Raw genomic sequence first — 18,761 nt, 5'->3', positions numbered from 1 at the left:
AATGCTCCAGATGTATGTCTTTGTAATGAGGGAGGAAATCAGAGTACCGAGAGAAAAGCCACACGAATGCAGGGAGGACATGCAGACTCCACACAGAAGGCACTCCAGCCGAGAATCGAACCAGAGAACCTCTTACTGTGAGGCGACAACACTACTGCTGCTGCACTGCACTGTAGTCATTTAAAGAGCTCACATATCTAGATGTCATGAGCTTATTTAAGAAAAGAAGAATAAGAAATACATGACTCTATTCCTGATAGTTGTACAATGAAGCACTATCTGTACAGTGCTGACGGACCTGTCAGAAGCCTCAAAGACATCACAGTATGAATGCAGACAAAGTGGTGATTACAAAATATTTGGCATGATAATGTACTTAAAAAGATTCAAAGATTTACTAGGAATTAATCATATTCAGACAGATCATACAATGCTGTTTACAGTATGTTACAAGGAAAGATGTAGTAAGATGAAAAAGAACTGAACTGCATGGAGCAGACGGCTGTGACTCAGAAACAAATATGTCTCTCAGAATGGGTAATAAGCATAACTAATTTAGTGAAGCCAGACAAAATTCATACTTGTAAAGAAAAGAAGACTTGAATAAATCAATAAAAAGAGAATATTATACCTTCTGTACTACTGAAAAAGTAGTGTTTACCACAAGAGAAGTACTGAAAAAGTGGTGTTTGTCTTGGCAAAAGTAGTTACCTTCTTGATAAAAATCGTGGGCTTTTGGCAAATAATACCTGATAAGGAAGGCTCCAAACTGTATTTGTTTAATCTGTCTATCAGAAGGTTCAGATTTCTAAGACTTCCATGTGGCATTTCTTCACCACCTAGTGTTTTAGAGAGGTGATGTACAGATAAAGTGCTTGATGGTGATGTTAACATAGCTGACAGTATTAACAGTTTAGAGCCATATCATGGAACCAGCATGATGTGATACAAGCTTAAGTTAATGAAAAGGCTCAGACAGAGTAATCTCAAGCTGACTGAGTAAGTGCAAAAATTAGAAATACAGAGCCAAGAATCACTGATGTCTTAATGCAGAACACAAAAAGCCTGATACTCAAGAAGAAACTGCCACAGTGCAGAAACCTTGAACTGAGGACAAACACACTCCATGATTTTTTTTAACGAGGGAAGCAGTATCTTTCCAAGTTTGCCCTGAACCTGCCAAAAAGAATGGAACATGGTAAAAGCATGGGTGGAAAAAGTGGCTTAGCAAGTAGAACTTCCATCTCAGCAGCAAGGAGTTCTGCAATATGATTCCCAGCTGGCGTGCTTTCTGTATGGAGTATGCATGCTCTCCCTCCAGTCAGACACATTTCCTCTTAGTTCCTCAAGACATTCAGTAGGTGAACTGAAATTCCCCAAATTGCCTGCAAGTGTGCATGTAGTACACATGCATGCATGTGTGTGTTGGTCTGTCTCTCTCTGTCTGAGCTCTCTGCAACATAGTGCCCTGTCCAGAATGGGTTTTCAATGCCCTGCACCCACTGCTTACTGAACATCTTATTATAATATGGATTATGGGTGATGTGGAATGGTATCAGAGTGGAAATCAAGAGAAGTGTTACAAAATGTTTCAAAAGTAAATGAAGTGTGCACACTAAAGTGTTTTGATGCAAATATATTAGTAATTTTACAAGGCAATGCTAACCAGGATGGAACCGCTGCAGGGGTTATGCAAGAACAGCAACTTATGTATCAGCTTCCTTTACAAAATGTTTCAGACAGAAAGAAACACTTGTCATACTGCCTGGATGTGAAATGTTCCAGAAGCATATTTACAGGAAAGTTGTGCTGGTAGAAACAGATCATAAACCACTGTACAACATATTTAAGAAATACTTGTACAAGGCGCCTCTAAGACTGCAAAGAATTCTGTTAAGACTACAGAATTATGAAGCAACTGTGAAACACAACTCAGTCATGGAGATGCATAAAACAGATATACTGAATTATTAAAGTCTACCAGAGCAACAAGGGTATCTGCTTGTGGAAAAATTCAAAAGTAAACTGGGTAACAACACAGCTGCCAATGACTAGAGAAATTAAAACCTCATTCAGAAATGTAGCAATGGGTCCAAGAGATAAGAACTGTTCAAGATGCAACACTGAAAGGTTATCCAGAGCAAATGTCTACTGTAAAGAAACCGATACAGCCACAATTTTCATTCCTATCAAAAAAGCTGAAAAAAACTGTTTGATGTTTACAGTATATAAAGTAACAGTACCACATTTAGTACAGGAAGAAACTGCAAGAATAGCTATGTCAAACCAGGAAATGTGATTGTTATTCTGGCCAGCTATGTCATTTCATGGGCAAGCACTGGAACAAATCTGTTTCAGCTTGGATATGTATCTAGTACATACTGACTACTATACAACTTTTCCAATGGTAGCAACATTACAGGCTCTTGCAGCTGTCAGTGTTACCACTGCACTTAGCTGTGTTTTTGAGACAAGGAACAGTCCACAAGGTCCACAATATACAATTTTGGAATTGAGAAACTGTCAGAGCAATAGGAGTTTGAACATATGAGCTTTAGTCTGAACTGATACTTTAATGATCAAGTTGACGGGACAGTTTAAACTGTGAAAAAAATTAAACAAGAAAGGTTGGAACATTAACAGTGACTATCACATACATATGAATCTACCATTGTTGAGCTACATATTCTCTTCCTTGATGTATGCCAATCATCTGATACTGACGAGTCACACACTAAGGAGTAGAATGCCTATCTCTACTTCCTTACTACAGCCTTCAGGTTCAGGTATGAGTTCAGTACTACACACCACAAGTGCTTGACTTGCTTGCTGTTCTCTGCCTGACTATTGCTGATCACTGTCTGCATTTGATTTTGAACTGAAGATCTTCATTTAAGGTTTGGTTATTTTATTTTTTATCCTTTTCTTATATTGCATTTGTTTTGTTTTAATTTTTTTTGTTCTTTTGGAGTTTTAAGAGGACTTGGCTAGGGTCAGTTAGAAAAGAATTCCTTTGCAGACAGTGAATAACATCCAGCTAATTAGTGGGTGGAGCTGAGAAATAGCATTCCTCATTTACCCAGAGATATTTGGAGGCATCTTTTTTTAACGGGAGTGCTCATCTGACTTGCTTGCTGTTCTCTGTCTACATTTGATTTTTCCCCACCCATCTTACTGTTGTTGCACTCTTAAAGTTGGTGGCTTTTGAGTTGCCTGCCCTTGCTATAAATCTGATTTCGGACACTCCTCTCAGTCCCATCTCATCAGCTCGTTCTACTGAATATGAACAGATCAGTTGGGAAGCCCACCCTCTTAGTCTCAAACTTGAATTATCTCCCGTTTCCTCCCTTCTCACTTACTTAAAAAACTGCACTTTATTCAGATGCTTTTACTGCACCTGTGCTTCTTCCTACATTATTATCTTATTTTGCTTTTTGCTGCTTGTTCTTAAAGTGTTCAGTTGCATTTATTCTGCTGCAATTATTACTGTTTGTCAGTAGCCTGATTACATTGTAACTGTTATTCTAAGACTCTTAGTTTTGATTTAACCAGTTGGGCTTCAAACTACTTATCTTACATAAGGAAGGTTTGCAGTCTACTCACTTGTGGCAGGAAAAATAGCTTACATCCGTCTAAGTTGGTAATTGCTGTTTGAAGGCTTATTGTGTATGTTATTCTAAAAGTGTCTTTAGTTCTGGTTTAGTCTCTTGGGCTTTAGGCCAGTTATTTTATATTAAGAAAGTTTATAGCCTACACTCTTGTGGGATTAGAGAGTAGCCTACACCCTTCTAAGCTGGGAATTACTGCTGAAGGCTTATTGTGGCTATTATTCTAAGTGCATTTGTTCTGATTTAAACACTTGGGCTCCAAACCAATTACTTAACATTAGGAAGGTTTGTGGTCTTAACTCTTGTGGCAGGAGAGGATAGCCTACACACTTCTAAGCTGGGAATTGCTGATTGAAGGCTTATTGTGCCTGCTATTCAGGAAGTGCCTTAGTTCTGGTTTAAGCACTTGGGCTCCAAACCAGTTATTTTACATTAGGAAGGTTTGTTGTCTGCACTCTTGTGGCAGGAGAGGGTAGCCTCCACCCTTCTGAGCTGGGAATTGCTGGTGAAGGCTTATTGAGCCTGTTATTCTAAGTGTCTTTCTTCTGGTCTGCACTCTTCACATGGATATTACTGTCTAGACAGAGTTTTTCTTTTTTTACTAGAGCTTCTAGTTTGATCATAGCTACACACTGCTCATCAAGTTGCTTGTTTTATTGACTTGTTCAATAATTAAGTTTTCCTCACTTCTCCCTAGTAGGTCAGTGGCCACTGATATGCACTTCTCGACTCTCACTGTAGCCAGTCTGGTTGAGATGGGTAATCTGAGGCATTGTAACAATTGCCTCATGAACACTGACAACCCTCTTATTCTTAATAAGACAGACAGTGTATACAAGAGGTATAAATACACTTTAATTCTGGAGGCAAAACTCTCTCACACAACCAAAACTAATCCTATATAGGTTGTCTGTGACACTTGCACCATGCCTACTGCACAGAGGGAAGACTCTACACATAAAACAACTTATGCTGAGGCACTTACAGGCAACCTTCCTAAAACACTATGACCTCCTGCACAGTACAATCAAAGAAAGGGTCCTCAGCGATCACAAACATTCTGTTAAAACACCACCCACAGCTACACATAGCACTGTATTCAATGCCTCCACTGCTAAGCCCTTAAGGCAAACCAGCACACAGCCAAATGTCCTGGTCATTGGTGATTCTATAGTGAGGCACACTGATGTTTCACTCACCAGACTAAGTAAGGAGAGTCACGGTTAGCTGCCTTTCTGGGGCTAGGATCCGTCAAGTCACATAGGCACTCAGGTCAATGAACCACAGGTACCAGTATGACTCTGTCATAGTCCATGTGACTGTTAATGACCTGAGACGCACCTCCCTTGACTATATGAAGCAATACATGATTGAACTCACTGATTATGTGTCTCAGGCAGGAATGAGTGTAGCACTGATCAGTAAATTAGCTTCTCCAAGGATGATGCCATGTTACAAACAGAAAATGATTGATTTTAGCAATTGGCTTAGCTTCTGGTGTCAATCCAGGGGGGGTACAATATTTGACAGACCATACTGTTTTGCCAGGGATGGTCTACACTTATCCCCTCTAAGCTTTCGGATATTGACAAAGACCTTTTCAACCCCGCGCCATATCCTTGCAACATATGGTCCCCCACCATGTTCCAGGAAACCCATACTACCTACCTCAATGTACTAGAGCCCCAACCCAATACGATACTCATGGGGTATCTCAACTACCCCTCTATAAACTGGAAATCCTACACCATGTCTACTGCACAAGCCCAATTCTTAAACCTTAAAACCAACATTCTGGAAGAGTTGGTCCATTCTCCTACCAGGAGTACAAACATCCTTAACCCTGCACTCACTAACATGGGGCAGGCTAATGTTCCTCATCCAATGTAACATCATCTCTTGTCAGATCTGACCATAAGGCAGTATTACTTGAAATAAAAATTAAATCCAGGGATCCAGCAAAACCAAAGATCTTTAGGAACTATTCCAACGCTAACCTCTCTCTACTAAGCAACACCTTGGCTAAATTCCAAGCACCACCAAACCCAGCAAACACCATAGAATACACTGAGCTATTTATAACATTTCTGTACAGCCATATCGATAGCTGTATAGACCGAGCAGTGCCCACTTCTATTACGAATAAGAAAAACTCAAACGACAAGCCACCCTGGTGGAACCACACTATCAATTGGTTATACAACAAAAGAAGAAATCTTGGTCAAGCACAGGAAGAACAAAGCTATAACATACTAAAAGCCCTCTGATCTATCCAAACAGGCTTAATTAATACTTCAAAGGCTAAATTTGAAGAAAAAATAGCTTCTCAGGCAACCACAAAGCTTTCTACAGCTATGTCTGTAAGCTCAGAGGAAATACACAACAATGCGCAAAACTTATTGTAAATGGCATCACCCACACTGAACCACAGGCCATTGTCAACTTTTTGGCTGACAGGTTTAGCTCAAATTTCTGCCCCCACCCTCCCCCGACAGTTAAAAGGAAATACCACATAACACAATCCCCCCCAACCATTAAAAGAGAACAGGTCATTAATGCACTTCCCAAGGCCAATAACACTGCATGGATGGGCCCTGATAACATCCTGGGATAAATAGCATGAAACATGACATCTCTGGTCCACTTGAATCACTTTTCAACTGGAGCCTTCAGTCATGTTTTGTGCCCAAGGAACTGAAGATGGCTACAGTCATTCCCCTGCACAAAGGAAGTCCAACCACTGATCTGGATAACTACAGGCCCATAAGTCTTCCCAGCCTCGTATGTAAAGCCATGGATAGAATCATTATGGACATGATAAATGAGGACATAGGTAACATGCAAAAGCTAGACCCATCACAGTTCGATTTTGTTAAAGGAAGGTCATGCCTAATAAATCTGGTGGACTTTTTTGAGAGCGTCACCAAAGCACTGGATGAAGGTAAGACTGTGCACAGAACTTACCTTGACCTGGCCAAGGCTTTTGATACAATACCCCAACTCAGGCATTATAGACAAGCTCACTAATTCTGGTATAAACTCTTCTATCACCCATCTGGATCACTCATAGGACTCAGGTGGTCAAAACAGGTGAGGCCACCTCCACCCAGAGGCCAGTCATTAGAGAAGTCCCCCAGGGATCAGTATTGGGCCCACTCCTTTTTGACATCTATTTCTCTGAAATGGAAGCAAATGCTGAAGGTTTATGGCTGACTAAGTTTGCAGATGACTGCAAGCTGGGGATCATCATCAACTGCCCTGTAGACACTAGCATTTTTTAAGAAGGTTTATCTCTGACTAATAAATGGTCCCAAAGCCATGGTCTTAAACTCAATGTTAAGAAATGCATAACTGTACCCTTTGGGAAATCAACCATCCAAGCCAATTACCATGTTGATAAAACACCCCTAAGAGTCAACCCAGTGGTCAGGGATCTGGGTTCGCGTGTAGACAGCAGCCTTACCTTCAATCACCACATGGTCACAATGGTGAGGAAATCCTTTTATGTTGCACAATTTATAAGTAAGGGTATGGCATATAGTTCCAAAATGTCATTATCCCAATGTACTCCTCCCTTATCAGGCCAGTCATAGAGTACAATGCTCCCTTTGGTATGTACCTAACCAGGCATTTGCAACAACTAGAGAAATCTCAAAGGTTTCTTACAAGAGAAATACAAGGTGTAACAAACTTGTCTCGTGTAGAACACCTTAAAGCCCTTTCCCGTTACTTAGTCTCCTACAAATTGCTGAGGGGTGATATATGCCTGGCTTGCAAAGCATCCACTAACCCCACAAGTAAGAATCTCCTACATATTTGTAAGTCAAAGAGTACCAGAAATACCAGGTCTAGGGACCTGAATTTTGTCTGTGACATAAATAGCATGCTCGACAGACAGATATGTGTCCCAGACACTACCTCTCCTATGGACCAGGTTTCCTATCCATGTGAAGTTAAGTTCATCTATTCCTCAGTTTAAGCACAACCTAGACATGTGGCTGGGCAACAGGAAATTAACATTGGGCCTGGCACCAATGTCCCTTACGGACAGAGGCAGCTTATAAAAGCCTGACCCTCAATGTCCTGTCTGAATGCAGGATATCATTATTCTTTCAGGAAAAACCTGACTAGGTTTAGAAAGGACACTTGGGCCATTAGACTAGTAACAGTCTATGAATCTATAAAAACAACATATAGACATGAATTGTACTATGACAAAAGAGTAAGATGGCTGTTGTCTTTAAAAGATGAGGGCAGAGTGAGAGTGCAACAAAGCTACAAAGAAACGCTCCCAAAACGAGAAGGCACTAAGAAGTGTGAAATACTGAGAACTTTTCTTGCTTGTACTGAGTATGAATAGTGGCTGAGAAAGAACCAGAGACATTTATTCAAAATGAATATATTCCAAACTATATCAGAGTACAAAAGTAAGGCATTCAAAAAGCCTCCAGCCAAGAGTCATATAAAGTATCCAAATATGTCTAACAAAAGGGTCTACAGAGGCATTTCTAGAAACAGCAGAGAATAAAGTATATCCTGACAGACCAAATAAAGGGGGCATTTCTAAAACTCTTCAATTAACTAAGCAGCAAAATGACTGACCATGGACTCTCCAAAATACTTGAAATGTGATAATATTTATTGTTTTTTACCCTCATATTTTGCTCCCCATCTTGTCATCCATCATGCTCCCCTCACTCTACCAGTTTAAAAAGCCTATTCAATCCCTTAAGAGATAAGGACCCTGTAGCCAATTTGTTCCTACTAGTGTGACAGCATGACAGACAAGCAGTGGAAACTGGATCTATTATCCATCCAAGGTTAGGGTAGTTTTTACTTAAGGCCCTAACTCCCAATGCCCAGTAATCTGTCCCAATTATCAGCATGCAATGGGTGTCAGAGATGGTGCACCTCTGACTTCTGCAAATGACTAATGCTTGAAGACTGCCTTGCATCTCCCTAGAAGCTTGCATTCACATAGGCTCTCTGGTTTCCTCAAGAATTTTATAATGGGCACACTCCTGTCAACTAAAGAAAGGCAATCCAATGTAACCACATAACTCTTGCCTTCTCCAATTCCAGCGCCAACAGGTGTCCAAGATGCTACAAAATCCTAGGTTGCAGTGAGAACTCTATACCTCTACACCAATGAAGTTGTCCGAAATATAGTTATTCAGATTGCTGCAAGGACTGAAAAGTATTAAAATGTGCTTATAAAAATACTGCTCAATATTGTAATAACAAAGTAGTTTGGATTTTTATTTGAAATACTAAATGAAATTTCAAGAAAAATAAATATTAAAAAAGTATCTGTATAAGTGAAACATATGCAATATTGTAATGATACAACTTACAATAAAATAAATGTAAGTTCTTACAAGTTCTAAAGTTATGGAAAAGTTACCTGATGTATTTACTGGGCACCTTATTTAAAAAGAGGGGGATGTAATATATAGAGCAGGTCTTCAAGACGATGACAACTTAGCCGAATATATTTGACAATCCTTTGGCTTGGTTTCTTTTTATGTGGTGCAGTCCAAAAGGCATGCTGAGGAGGTTGGCACCACACATGGTGTTCCTGCCTCATTACTTTAGCCATGCTAGCATACCAAAAATTAAATCTACTGATGCCCTGATGTGTGTCAAGTCCACACCCTCTGTCTTGCCATAACATTGCTTTTCAGCATCTTAATTCTAATTGGCACAGATCTCTAAAAAAGGTACTAAAGACCATGTTGTACTACACAGAGCACATCCAGCCCTATGGTGTGCAGCCAGGTATGATTTGTACACCAGCAGCACACCCATCTACATCCTTGAGGAATGTAAGGGCAGGTACAGTACTCACTCCCCATTAAGTCATACGGCAGCTCAAGAATCATTTTTACTAGCTTTATTTAATAACAGCCAGCTGAGTAACATGAAAAAAAAACAGTACTGAATACGTTTTCACATATATGCAACATAGCAGTACAAACAGTAATAGCCTTAACATGATAAAGGGTATAGTTCCATAACAAAACTTGAGCAATTCAATAAATTAACAAGTATAGTACATTCAAACGTCAGCCTCTCAAAATTCAATAAAAACGAATTAACACATAGTACGTACCATAATTCACTAGTCTAGTATTCAGTCCTGTAGACACCTGTTTAAAATCATCTGTTTACTATTTATCTTCTGAAGTTTTGACTCGCTAACAACCAAATTGATACTCCTAACTTCAGTCAGGAGATGGACAATATTTCTGAAGAACTGCAGGGGCCCTCTTTTTCCATTTGCAAGTGATATATTTCTAAGCTGCCAACAGCAAATTTAATGCAGAAATGTGTGTTTGTGATAGTTATGGGAACCAGTGCATCCCCAACAAAAAAAAATCAGGAATATCAACTCCTCAACCCAAACCCAAGTCACTATCCTCTGAAGATGAAGCTTAAACAGTTCCAAAGAGGGACATGCAAAACATCATAGAGCCAATCCATCACTTTTCTACCAAGCATCTCTAACAACTGCGACAGAGCACTGGGAACACTCTTGTGAGAAGTGACAGTGTATAAAAGCACTTAAATAGGCACTGCCAGCCAAAAAAGGAAAACATCTAAATGGTGGCATATCATGTTGCAAGAAATAAACACCCCCATTTCTTTAAAGGTATGAATCCCAAGACTTTCTCCTACAATACACTATACTTCTCAGTTCTTTTAGTGTTAATTCCAACCAAAATTCTACTGACCCCACTAAAAGCAGCAGTCCAGAATGGATTTGACTGAGTGTCGATAATCCATGTAATTAACAAAGAGAAATGTGTAGAATTGCAGTTTCTTATAATCTGATACTAATACCTCACACAGGTCCCTGTACTCTTCAAGTGCTGCGTAAATCTCCATAAATTTCTCTCATTCCATAACTTTACCTTTAACCAATAAATGATTACAATTAACCAGTTTCACATATGCTCTTAGCAAGCTATTAAACCATGGGAATAAACTATTCCATTTTAGTTGTTCTGCAATGGATAGGTACCATATTCTTCCAACCAACAAAGGTTCTTAGAAACCTACTAAACCATGGGAATAAACTACTGCACCTTATATATGTTCTGAAATAGGAATCACCTTCCTCCGCTACAAAGGTGTTTGTATGAGACAGAGCCCAAATATATGAAAAAGTTCACTTGTCATAGGAAGAAGATCAGAGATCTTGTCCTTCCACCGACAGATATATTCACGTAATAAAACTTGCATAAAGTTTTCATCTTAACTGCTTCCGAATATGGATCACAGACTGGAAGCCCCCCCCCCCCCCCAATATTGTAGGAAGAGAAGAATATTTCCATTAACCCCATAAATTTCAAGACTATTTTTTTGAGATCTGTAAAGATGTTTGATAGTAGGGGAGCACCTGAGTTGCATATAACACAAGTGGCAAAATACTCCAGGAGATGCCTTGTACTCTCAGAGGGTTGGCCAAACAAATTGGAGGTATGGGCTGCATCCCTGCTTTACTCTTTTTTTTTTTCTTTTGGCTGTTCCCATTAGGGGTCATCACAGCGAATCATCTGTTTCCATTGCTTCCTGTCCTCTGCATCTTGCTCTGTCACACCAACCACCTGCATGTCCTCTCTCACCACATCCATAAACCATAACTTAGGCCTTCCTCTTTTCCTCTGATATAGCAGTTTCATCCTTAACATCCTTTTCCCAATATACCCAGCATCCCTCCTTATCACATGTCCAAACCAATGCAATATCGTCTCACTGGCTTTGTCTCCAAACCGTCCAACCTGGGCTGACCCTCTAATATACTTATTCCTAATCCTGTCTACTCTTGTCACACCCAGTGCAAATTTTGACATCTTTAACTCTGCCATATCCAGCTTTGACTCCTGCCTTTTTGTCAAAGCCAGTGTCTCCAACTCGTATAACATAGCTGGTCTCAATACCCTGTTGTAGACCTTCCCTTTCACTCTTACTGGTACTCGTCTGTCACAAATAACTCTTGACACTCTTCTCCACCCACTCCACACTGTCTGCACTCTCTTCTTCACCTCTCTTCCACACTCGCCATTACTCTGAACTGTCGATCCCAAGTATTTAAAATCATCCACCTTCGCCAACTCTACTCTCTGCATACTCACCATTCCTCTATCCTCTCTCTCATTCACACACATGTATTCTGTCTTAGTCCTGCTGACCTTCATTCCTCTCCTCTCTAGAGCATATCTCCACCTCTCCGGGATCTCCTCAACCTGTTCCCTACTCTCACTACATATCACAATGTCATCTGCAAACATCATAGTCCACGGGGACTCCTGTCTGATCTCATCTGTCAACCAGTCCATCACTGCAAACAAGAAAGGGCTCAGAGCGGATCCTTGATGTAATCCCACCTCCACCTTAAACGCATCTGTCACTCCCACTGCAGATCTCACGGCTGTCACACTACCCTTGTACATATCCTGTACCACTCTTACATACTTCTCTGCCACTCCCGACTTCCTCATACAATACCACAACTCCTGCTGCTTTACTCTTACTTAATACAATCAACTTGGAGGTTACTGCAAATGCATCCATGAGTTGCACAAGTCTGTAAGGAGTACTGAAACATTAGTTAAATAAATTCAGTAAAATAGTACCTGATAAGCAGCAGCTCCATTACTTAGCTTGTGAACAAAGTAGGACTGACAGGCCTCCATTATGGAGCAGTGATGAACCCCAGCATGGTTAAATCAAAAACTGAACTGTTATCAATTCATTCAATTTTTTTCAAATTATTTATTGGTAGTGATATCAGTTCTGCGAATGAGCAGCCTTCAAAAAGCTTGAATGCCGTAAAACATTACTTTTGTGTACATCATAAGGCACCACAAAACTTTCTGTATAGTAAAAAAAACAAATCACATTCATTACATGCATATGCGAATACGTAAACATGCAAACAAGGATGTGTGTGTATGTGTGGTCTATACACATACATGCGCGTGCACACACAAACTGCTACCACAGTATAGGGTCCCAAGACTGTTACTTTGTGCCAATCAGTCCTTGTATTTGAGGTGCAAGAGTTGTGTCTACATTCTTGGTGTTAAATCAAACACAGGTGTAGCTCTCCTCCAGGAGTGCCGTCTTCCCTCCTTTTCATGTTTTCATAGACAGAATATCAAGGTACATTAAAGGTATGCAGACTACCCAGTTTGGGGATATTAGGTTGCATTTCTACCACCTGCAAATGATGATGATGTCCTCTTGAACTTAACTGACTGCGATTTCTAGCACATAATGGAACAGCATGCTGCTGAATGTGAAGTGGCTGAGATGAGAATCATCACTTCTACTTCAGAGGTTATGGTTCTGTCCACAAAATAATGGATTGTTCTCTGCAGGTGAGGGAGACAACGCTACCTCAAGCAGAGCAGTTTAAGTATACTGGAATCTTGAGAACAAATGGGGGTAGAGGGGATCAGGACATTGACACATGGACAAGTGCAGTTGCAGCAGTAATGTCGGTATTGTACTGGGTGTGGTGGTGAAGCGGGAGCCGGGTCTTAGGACGAATCTCTTTTTATCAGTTATTCTATGCACCTATCCTCACCTATGGTCATGAGCTTTGGGTAGTAACTGAAAGAATGATATCATGGATACAAGCTCAAAAATAAGGTGCCTTCACAAGCCTTCTGGGCTTTTTCTCCAGGAAGGAGTGATAAGCTTTGCAATCCATACAGATCTTGGAGTTGAAATGCTACCCCTCAAGAATGAGAGATTCTAGTTGTGGTGGTTTGGGTACCTAGGAAGGATGCCCATCTGCACCTTCCACAGGCCAGTGGGAGGAGACCCTATGGCAGACGCAGAAGATGCTGGAGAGATTATGTCTTTCAGCTGGCCAGAAACACCTGTATATCCCCAAGAATGCACTGGAAACTGCTGCTGGGGATAGGGAAGTCTCGTCTTCTGCCATGCTTAGCAACCTACCACCCTCAGCCTCACTAGTATAAGTGGTAGAGAAAATGAATGGCTGGACTAATATCCAAGTATAGGGAATAAGAAAAGAGAGAAAAGCAAAAAATAAATCAAAATGTAAAAAAAAAAATAGCTGCTTTTTAAATCTGGTTTTCTTGTTTTCTGTATATGGATTATATTCTTAATACATGTGAAATCAGAAAATCAGAATGGTTGCTGCCGCTTTAAACATCTGTTCACATAAGTACACATATGTTATATCATGGCAGTCCTTGTTGAAATCTGGATAGACTCTACAATACATTTATAACAATAATGCAACATGCAAGCCTTCTGCATGGCCAAAGAAGCATATGTACATATCCAGTACCATCCCCAAACAACAGTGTGTTAGATATGTGATCACATGCAATGAAGAAAGTATGATACTTAATCAACAAAATAAGTTAAATTATTTCTTTTTGCCATTTTCTTTTTACTCAAATACCTGGAAAAGGTGCTCGACCCTGCTGTAGGGTTCCCAGGATCTTCTGACTTAACAAATGGATCAGACGTGTAACCACCTAAGCAATTTTGAAAGAAACAATAAAACATGGCAGTAAAAGTACACCTGTATTAAAGTTTATATCATAAATCAAAACACTGTCAAACAAAACATTCCTTTAAGCTATACACATTAGCATGTGCAAAATAATTTTATTTTGCTTTTATCAGCCGCTTAAAACTGAAACAAAGAAAACAAGACTTAGTCCTGCATGCCAGTCAATTTCAAAGACTGAAATGGCAACATTCTGGAAATTTGAAAAGGGAACACTGATTTGTCTCTTTTTCTGAGATGCTGTGACCTCAGAGGTAACATATTTAGAAGGAAGAGGTGTGGGAGTGAAAAAACTTGTTCTAAAATTCCCTTTTTTGCAATTCTGAGTATCTGCAGTTCTTGGCACTGTAACTACAACAGGAAGTTTTCTGACTCATTCTAAGTACTGCTTGGTAATACTGTTTCAATCATCTACCATCCCTTCCATGAAGAAATACTTCCTCATACCTATTTTAAGTCTTCCACCCTCTATGTTTAAATTGTGGCCACTTGCTCTCATCCATCTATGATTCTATTACATTCCCAGTCTCCTTACCTAAGGACTGAACAAATTAAGCTACTATAGTTTTCTTTATATAGTTCTTGCGAAAACTATGCACCATTTTTTTTTGCTTTTCTGATCAAGCTACCTGCTTTGATTCCATATTAGATGTGGATATTAGTTCAGTATTGAAATGTCTGCATTCAAAATGCAGAGTGCCAAAATATAGAAAAAAAAAACATCAAAAAATGAAAGAAAATAGCGAATAACAAACATCATTCTTCTCCTTTAAGCTTTCCTTTTGCAGGGGGATAAGCCCCCCCCCCCAAACTTATATATACTAATTCCAAGATTGCCATACCTCTGAGAAAAGGGCATATTCCAAGAAATGGCTATCATGGACATACTGTATGTAAATCATGTCATTTAGCCATTTAGTCTCCATGTTTTGGAGACTAGCAGGTCCCGACATTTCAAATGGTTACTATAGCTATCACCTGTAGATATATATATATATATATATATATATATATATATTTATATTTATTTTTTTTTTAACCACAAAACAGCAAATGAAATATAATGCTACAGATCAGCACCCTGAAAGATGTCTGAGGGGATAAACCACTGTAAAGCACTGCATATCACTGGTATCATGTTTAGTAGCCTCAATGGCCACAGCCAGGATCAGGATGTTAATAAAGTGTAAATGTATGAAAAATAAACGTCACTCACTGCCACTTCCAGTGTACTGCACAAGAAAGATACAGCTACACTGACAACATGGTGAGCATGGCACTCCTGTAGTATCAGTGATTATCACTGACTTGGATACCCACTCTTCCAGTTCAAGCTACAAAAATACTAAAAGGAAATTAAAGGTTTTTACCTTTTTAAATTATGAAGTAAATAAAATAGTTTATCGTTATCTACTGTATCCCCTTCTGACACTCTCACTGCAGACAGCGACTATCCCTTAACCTTTATCACCTACCCTTATCATAGAAAGCTCTAGGACAATCTTCTTTCCTGGATAATAAAAATGTGATCACTTTCAGAGTTGAGCACAAACTGATCTAAGTGCATTAATTTCTATGTGACTTTCAACAAATGCATGATGGATTTATTTACTGATTGAATTTCTCTGGTATGCCATCTACATGTCAACTTAAGAACTATACCAGTGTAACTCAGCAAGGCAGTTATAAAATTTGGTTTGGCACAGTCCATATCAAATCACCTTTTGTGAACCATTGGTACAAAAACAGTGACATTTTTCATGATGGAATCCTTAACAAAGAACTTCTGAAAACTGTGATCAAAAGTTATCTGGCCAGCTCTATGAAGTAAAGAGATAATACCCTGACTATGGAGCAAGCAACCTGAGTTTGATTAATAGTTTGGGTGCCTGTAGCACCAGACCACGGAGAATGAGAGTGAGTGGTCACTGCCAGGTGGACACTTACTTGTAGCTCATAACATTGGTGACACCTAGTGGGAGCACTAGGAGTTAGACCCACTAGAGTCCAAGCCTGGAAAGCCCACTTTGTCACAGATCTTTTGTATTTGTAAGTTGAAGGGAACAATGCATATTTAAACTTCCCCCTCGGAAAACAACAACAGTTGAGCCCAGAACAGATGCCAAGGGGGTGCAGAGGCTGCTTTCAGGGGAAGAGATAACGCTGCCTCATATACCCAGCAAGTTGGGCTGCTTCCTAACACCTGACTCTTACTGGGAAATAATGGACCAATCAAATGATGGATCACAGGGCTATCAACTTTGTCCAAGAGTACGTGACTCCTATCCCCAACCCCCAGAACATATGAAATGACTGGGTGCAGGTGGAGGAGCCATGGATAACTGCAACAGTTAAAGCCCACATTTAATTTGGCAGATGTTTCCTTGTATCTAATACATTGGAATAGTTGAGGCTGAAATTCTCTGCAGTAATTTAGAGAGCTGCATAGCAGCATTTAGTAATAACCAAAGGTGTACTCAAAAGTGTTGTTAAACTGCTCTAGCAGTACCAGATAGTAGTCAATGGTATAGGAAGAACAGGACTCTACAGAGGGTATGAGAGGATTAGAAATCACAGTCAGTGGAAAATATCAAACATTAATAAATGCAAAACATACCTCAGCAAAAACAGTAGAATAACACATGATCAAATTCCAGCTAATTCACACTGCATATATACAGCAAAATCAATAAGGTGCCAAAATAAAATTAATATCCTGTAAAGCAACATCTGTCTCAAGCAGGTAGTAACAAAAGGTCCAAAATTAAACAAAATGGCCAATAAGTTCTAGAGGAAAGTAAGATATGATCCATTAATAACAAATAAATTATAATTAACTTCTGGGGTCTAGCAGTGAAATTCAGGATGTTTCTGCCTCCTAAGGATCACTGGATGTCCACGTTAGTAGTGATGAATAAGTTTGAAATGATATACACACAAAAGAGGCTTTAGGGATAACTTGGTAGCTTTCAATAAATGTCCAATGAAACCCAATACTTACTGAAAGAAAATATTCTGAAAATTGTAGACAGCCATTTTCCAGATCATACCACAAGGTACTGTACCAGCAGGAAAGTGGATGTTCCATATAAAAATTCTTACATATTCCAAACAGGGCTGGTGTAACTATGAGGACTATAACCACACAAAACAAAAGAAAGGCTAAAACCAAAAACAGTGGTCCAGTCCAAAAACAAGCGAAACCAGGTCCACAACATTAGAAAATTAAAACGGTTCAGGATCCTGTGTATTAGCCATTATGCTTATGTGTCAACCTTTTTGGTGAATTCAAACCATTTTAATTTTCTACTATTGTGGACCTAGTTTTGCTTGTTTTTGGACTGTACTACTGTTTTAATTATGAAGACTACACATTGTTTTATTTCTAAATTAATACCAAAATCAATAACTTTCATCAAATAGTGATGCTCTATTAATGGGCTAAGGACTTTGGAACAGGTTATGCAAAACTCCACGGGAGACTTTGCAAACACTCTGGCTCCATCCACTTAATGTGAAGCGGCTTCAACCCACCAATGAGCTTCACAGTCTTGGCTGCAGGATGGTCACAACTAAAAGGCAGACATGCAGCTATGGCTGAAGTGCTAGAACATGCTTGAAGACTAAAAGTAGGTTAAAAGTATGAACTACAACAAACTATTGTAATAAATAAGGTAGCTTCACCACAACAAAACAAACACTAAATTACAGTACCAAAAATATGTGTGTCTTCTACCCTGCCAGTGAAAATCAATAATGTAATTCCAGCTGACTACAAAGAAGACCTGTTAAACAAATGGAACTGGTTCACCTGTATGATTTCTCTGGAGTCCTCTTCTGAGTCAGAAAAGACCCATTCCCCTTTCCTTGATAACTGTTCCATTTCACTGCCCACCTCCAGTTCCAGACACATAACACTTGCTTATTCACATACCCCACCATCCATTCCTGTGCTTACCTTACATTTTTTTTAATTAGGTTTTCTTTTACTGCTCTTATAGTCTGAAGTCGATTATCTGGAAGTCTGATGGTTCTACCATATTGTGCACTACACCAAATAATTTGCACTGTTCTCTTTATGGGTGCCAGAATGATAGGACGGGGGGGGGGGTGTCTGGCACAGTGATTACATGGAAACATTTGTACTGGTGTTTTCAAGGTAACTGCAAGTTGAAGCAGCCAGAAAAGAATGATTTGAGTAATAAATCATCTTCTTCTAGCTGCCCAAGCTTACGGTCATCATGGAAACACCTGGTTTTTTTTTTTTTTTTTGAAGCATACTGATCAATTTTTCCTCAGCAATTTTAGACAAAGCCAGAAAGAACAAGGAGAATGAAGGCTCAAAACCAGGGACAACTTCTAAACATTATTAATTCATTCAAAAATGTAATGGAACAGGTTCTGCATCAACATGCTTTTTCTGATCAATAAAAATATGAAACTTTAATGTTTGGCATACATTACTGACTGAAAGCCTCAGCATACTTCTGAACTTTTGCTTAAAAAGTCTAGCCAAAGCCAAAAATAATGGTGAGATAAAGGGCCAAAATCAGGGACAGATTTTGAAGACTGCCTTTATAAACTTAGAAAGCTGT

At 39.4% G+C, this 18,761-nt stretch overlaps 1 protein-coding gene across 1 annotated transcript in view; it reads right to left on the bottom strand.

Moving 5' to 3' along the window:
• PNPLA6 (patatin like phospholipase domain containing 6) overlaps positions 1-18,761 on the bottom strand; it is a 1,368,928-nt gene that overhangs the window by 446,018 nt on the left and 904,149 nt on the right. Inside the window, exon 21 of the mRNA XM_044083495.1 lies at positions 14,056-14,131. Within this exon, the coding sequence (XP_043939430.1) occupies positions 14,056-14,131 (76 nt within the window). The remainder of the gene's footprint in view (positions 1-14,055; positions 14,132-18,761) is intronic.

This window comes from Protopterus annectens, chromosome 9.part0, assembly GCF_019279795.1.
Source record: "Protopterus annectens isolate FY-2018-M chromosome 9.part0, PAN1.0, whole genome shotgun sequence".
Taxonomy (NCBI): domain Eukaryota; kingdom Metazoa; phylum Chordata; order Ceratodontiformes; family Protopteridae; genus Protopterus; species Protopterus annectens.
Note: the sequence above shows the minus strand (reverse complement) of the source record. Positions and strands in the feature narration are given on the sequence as shown.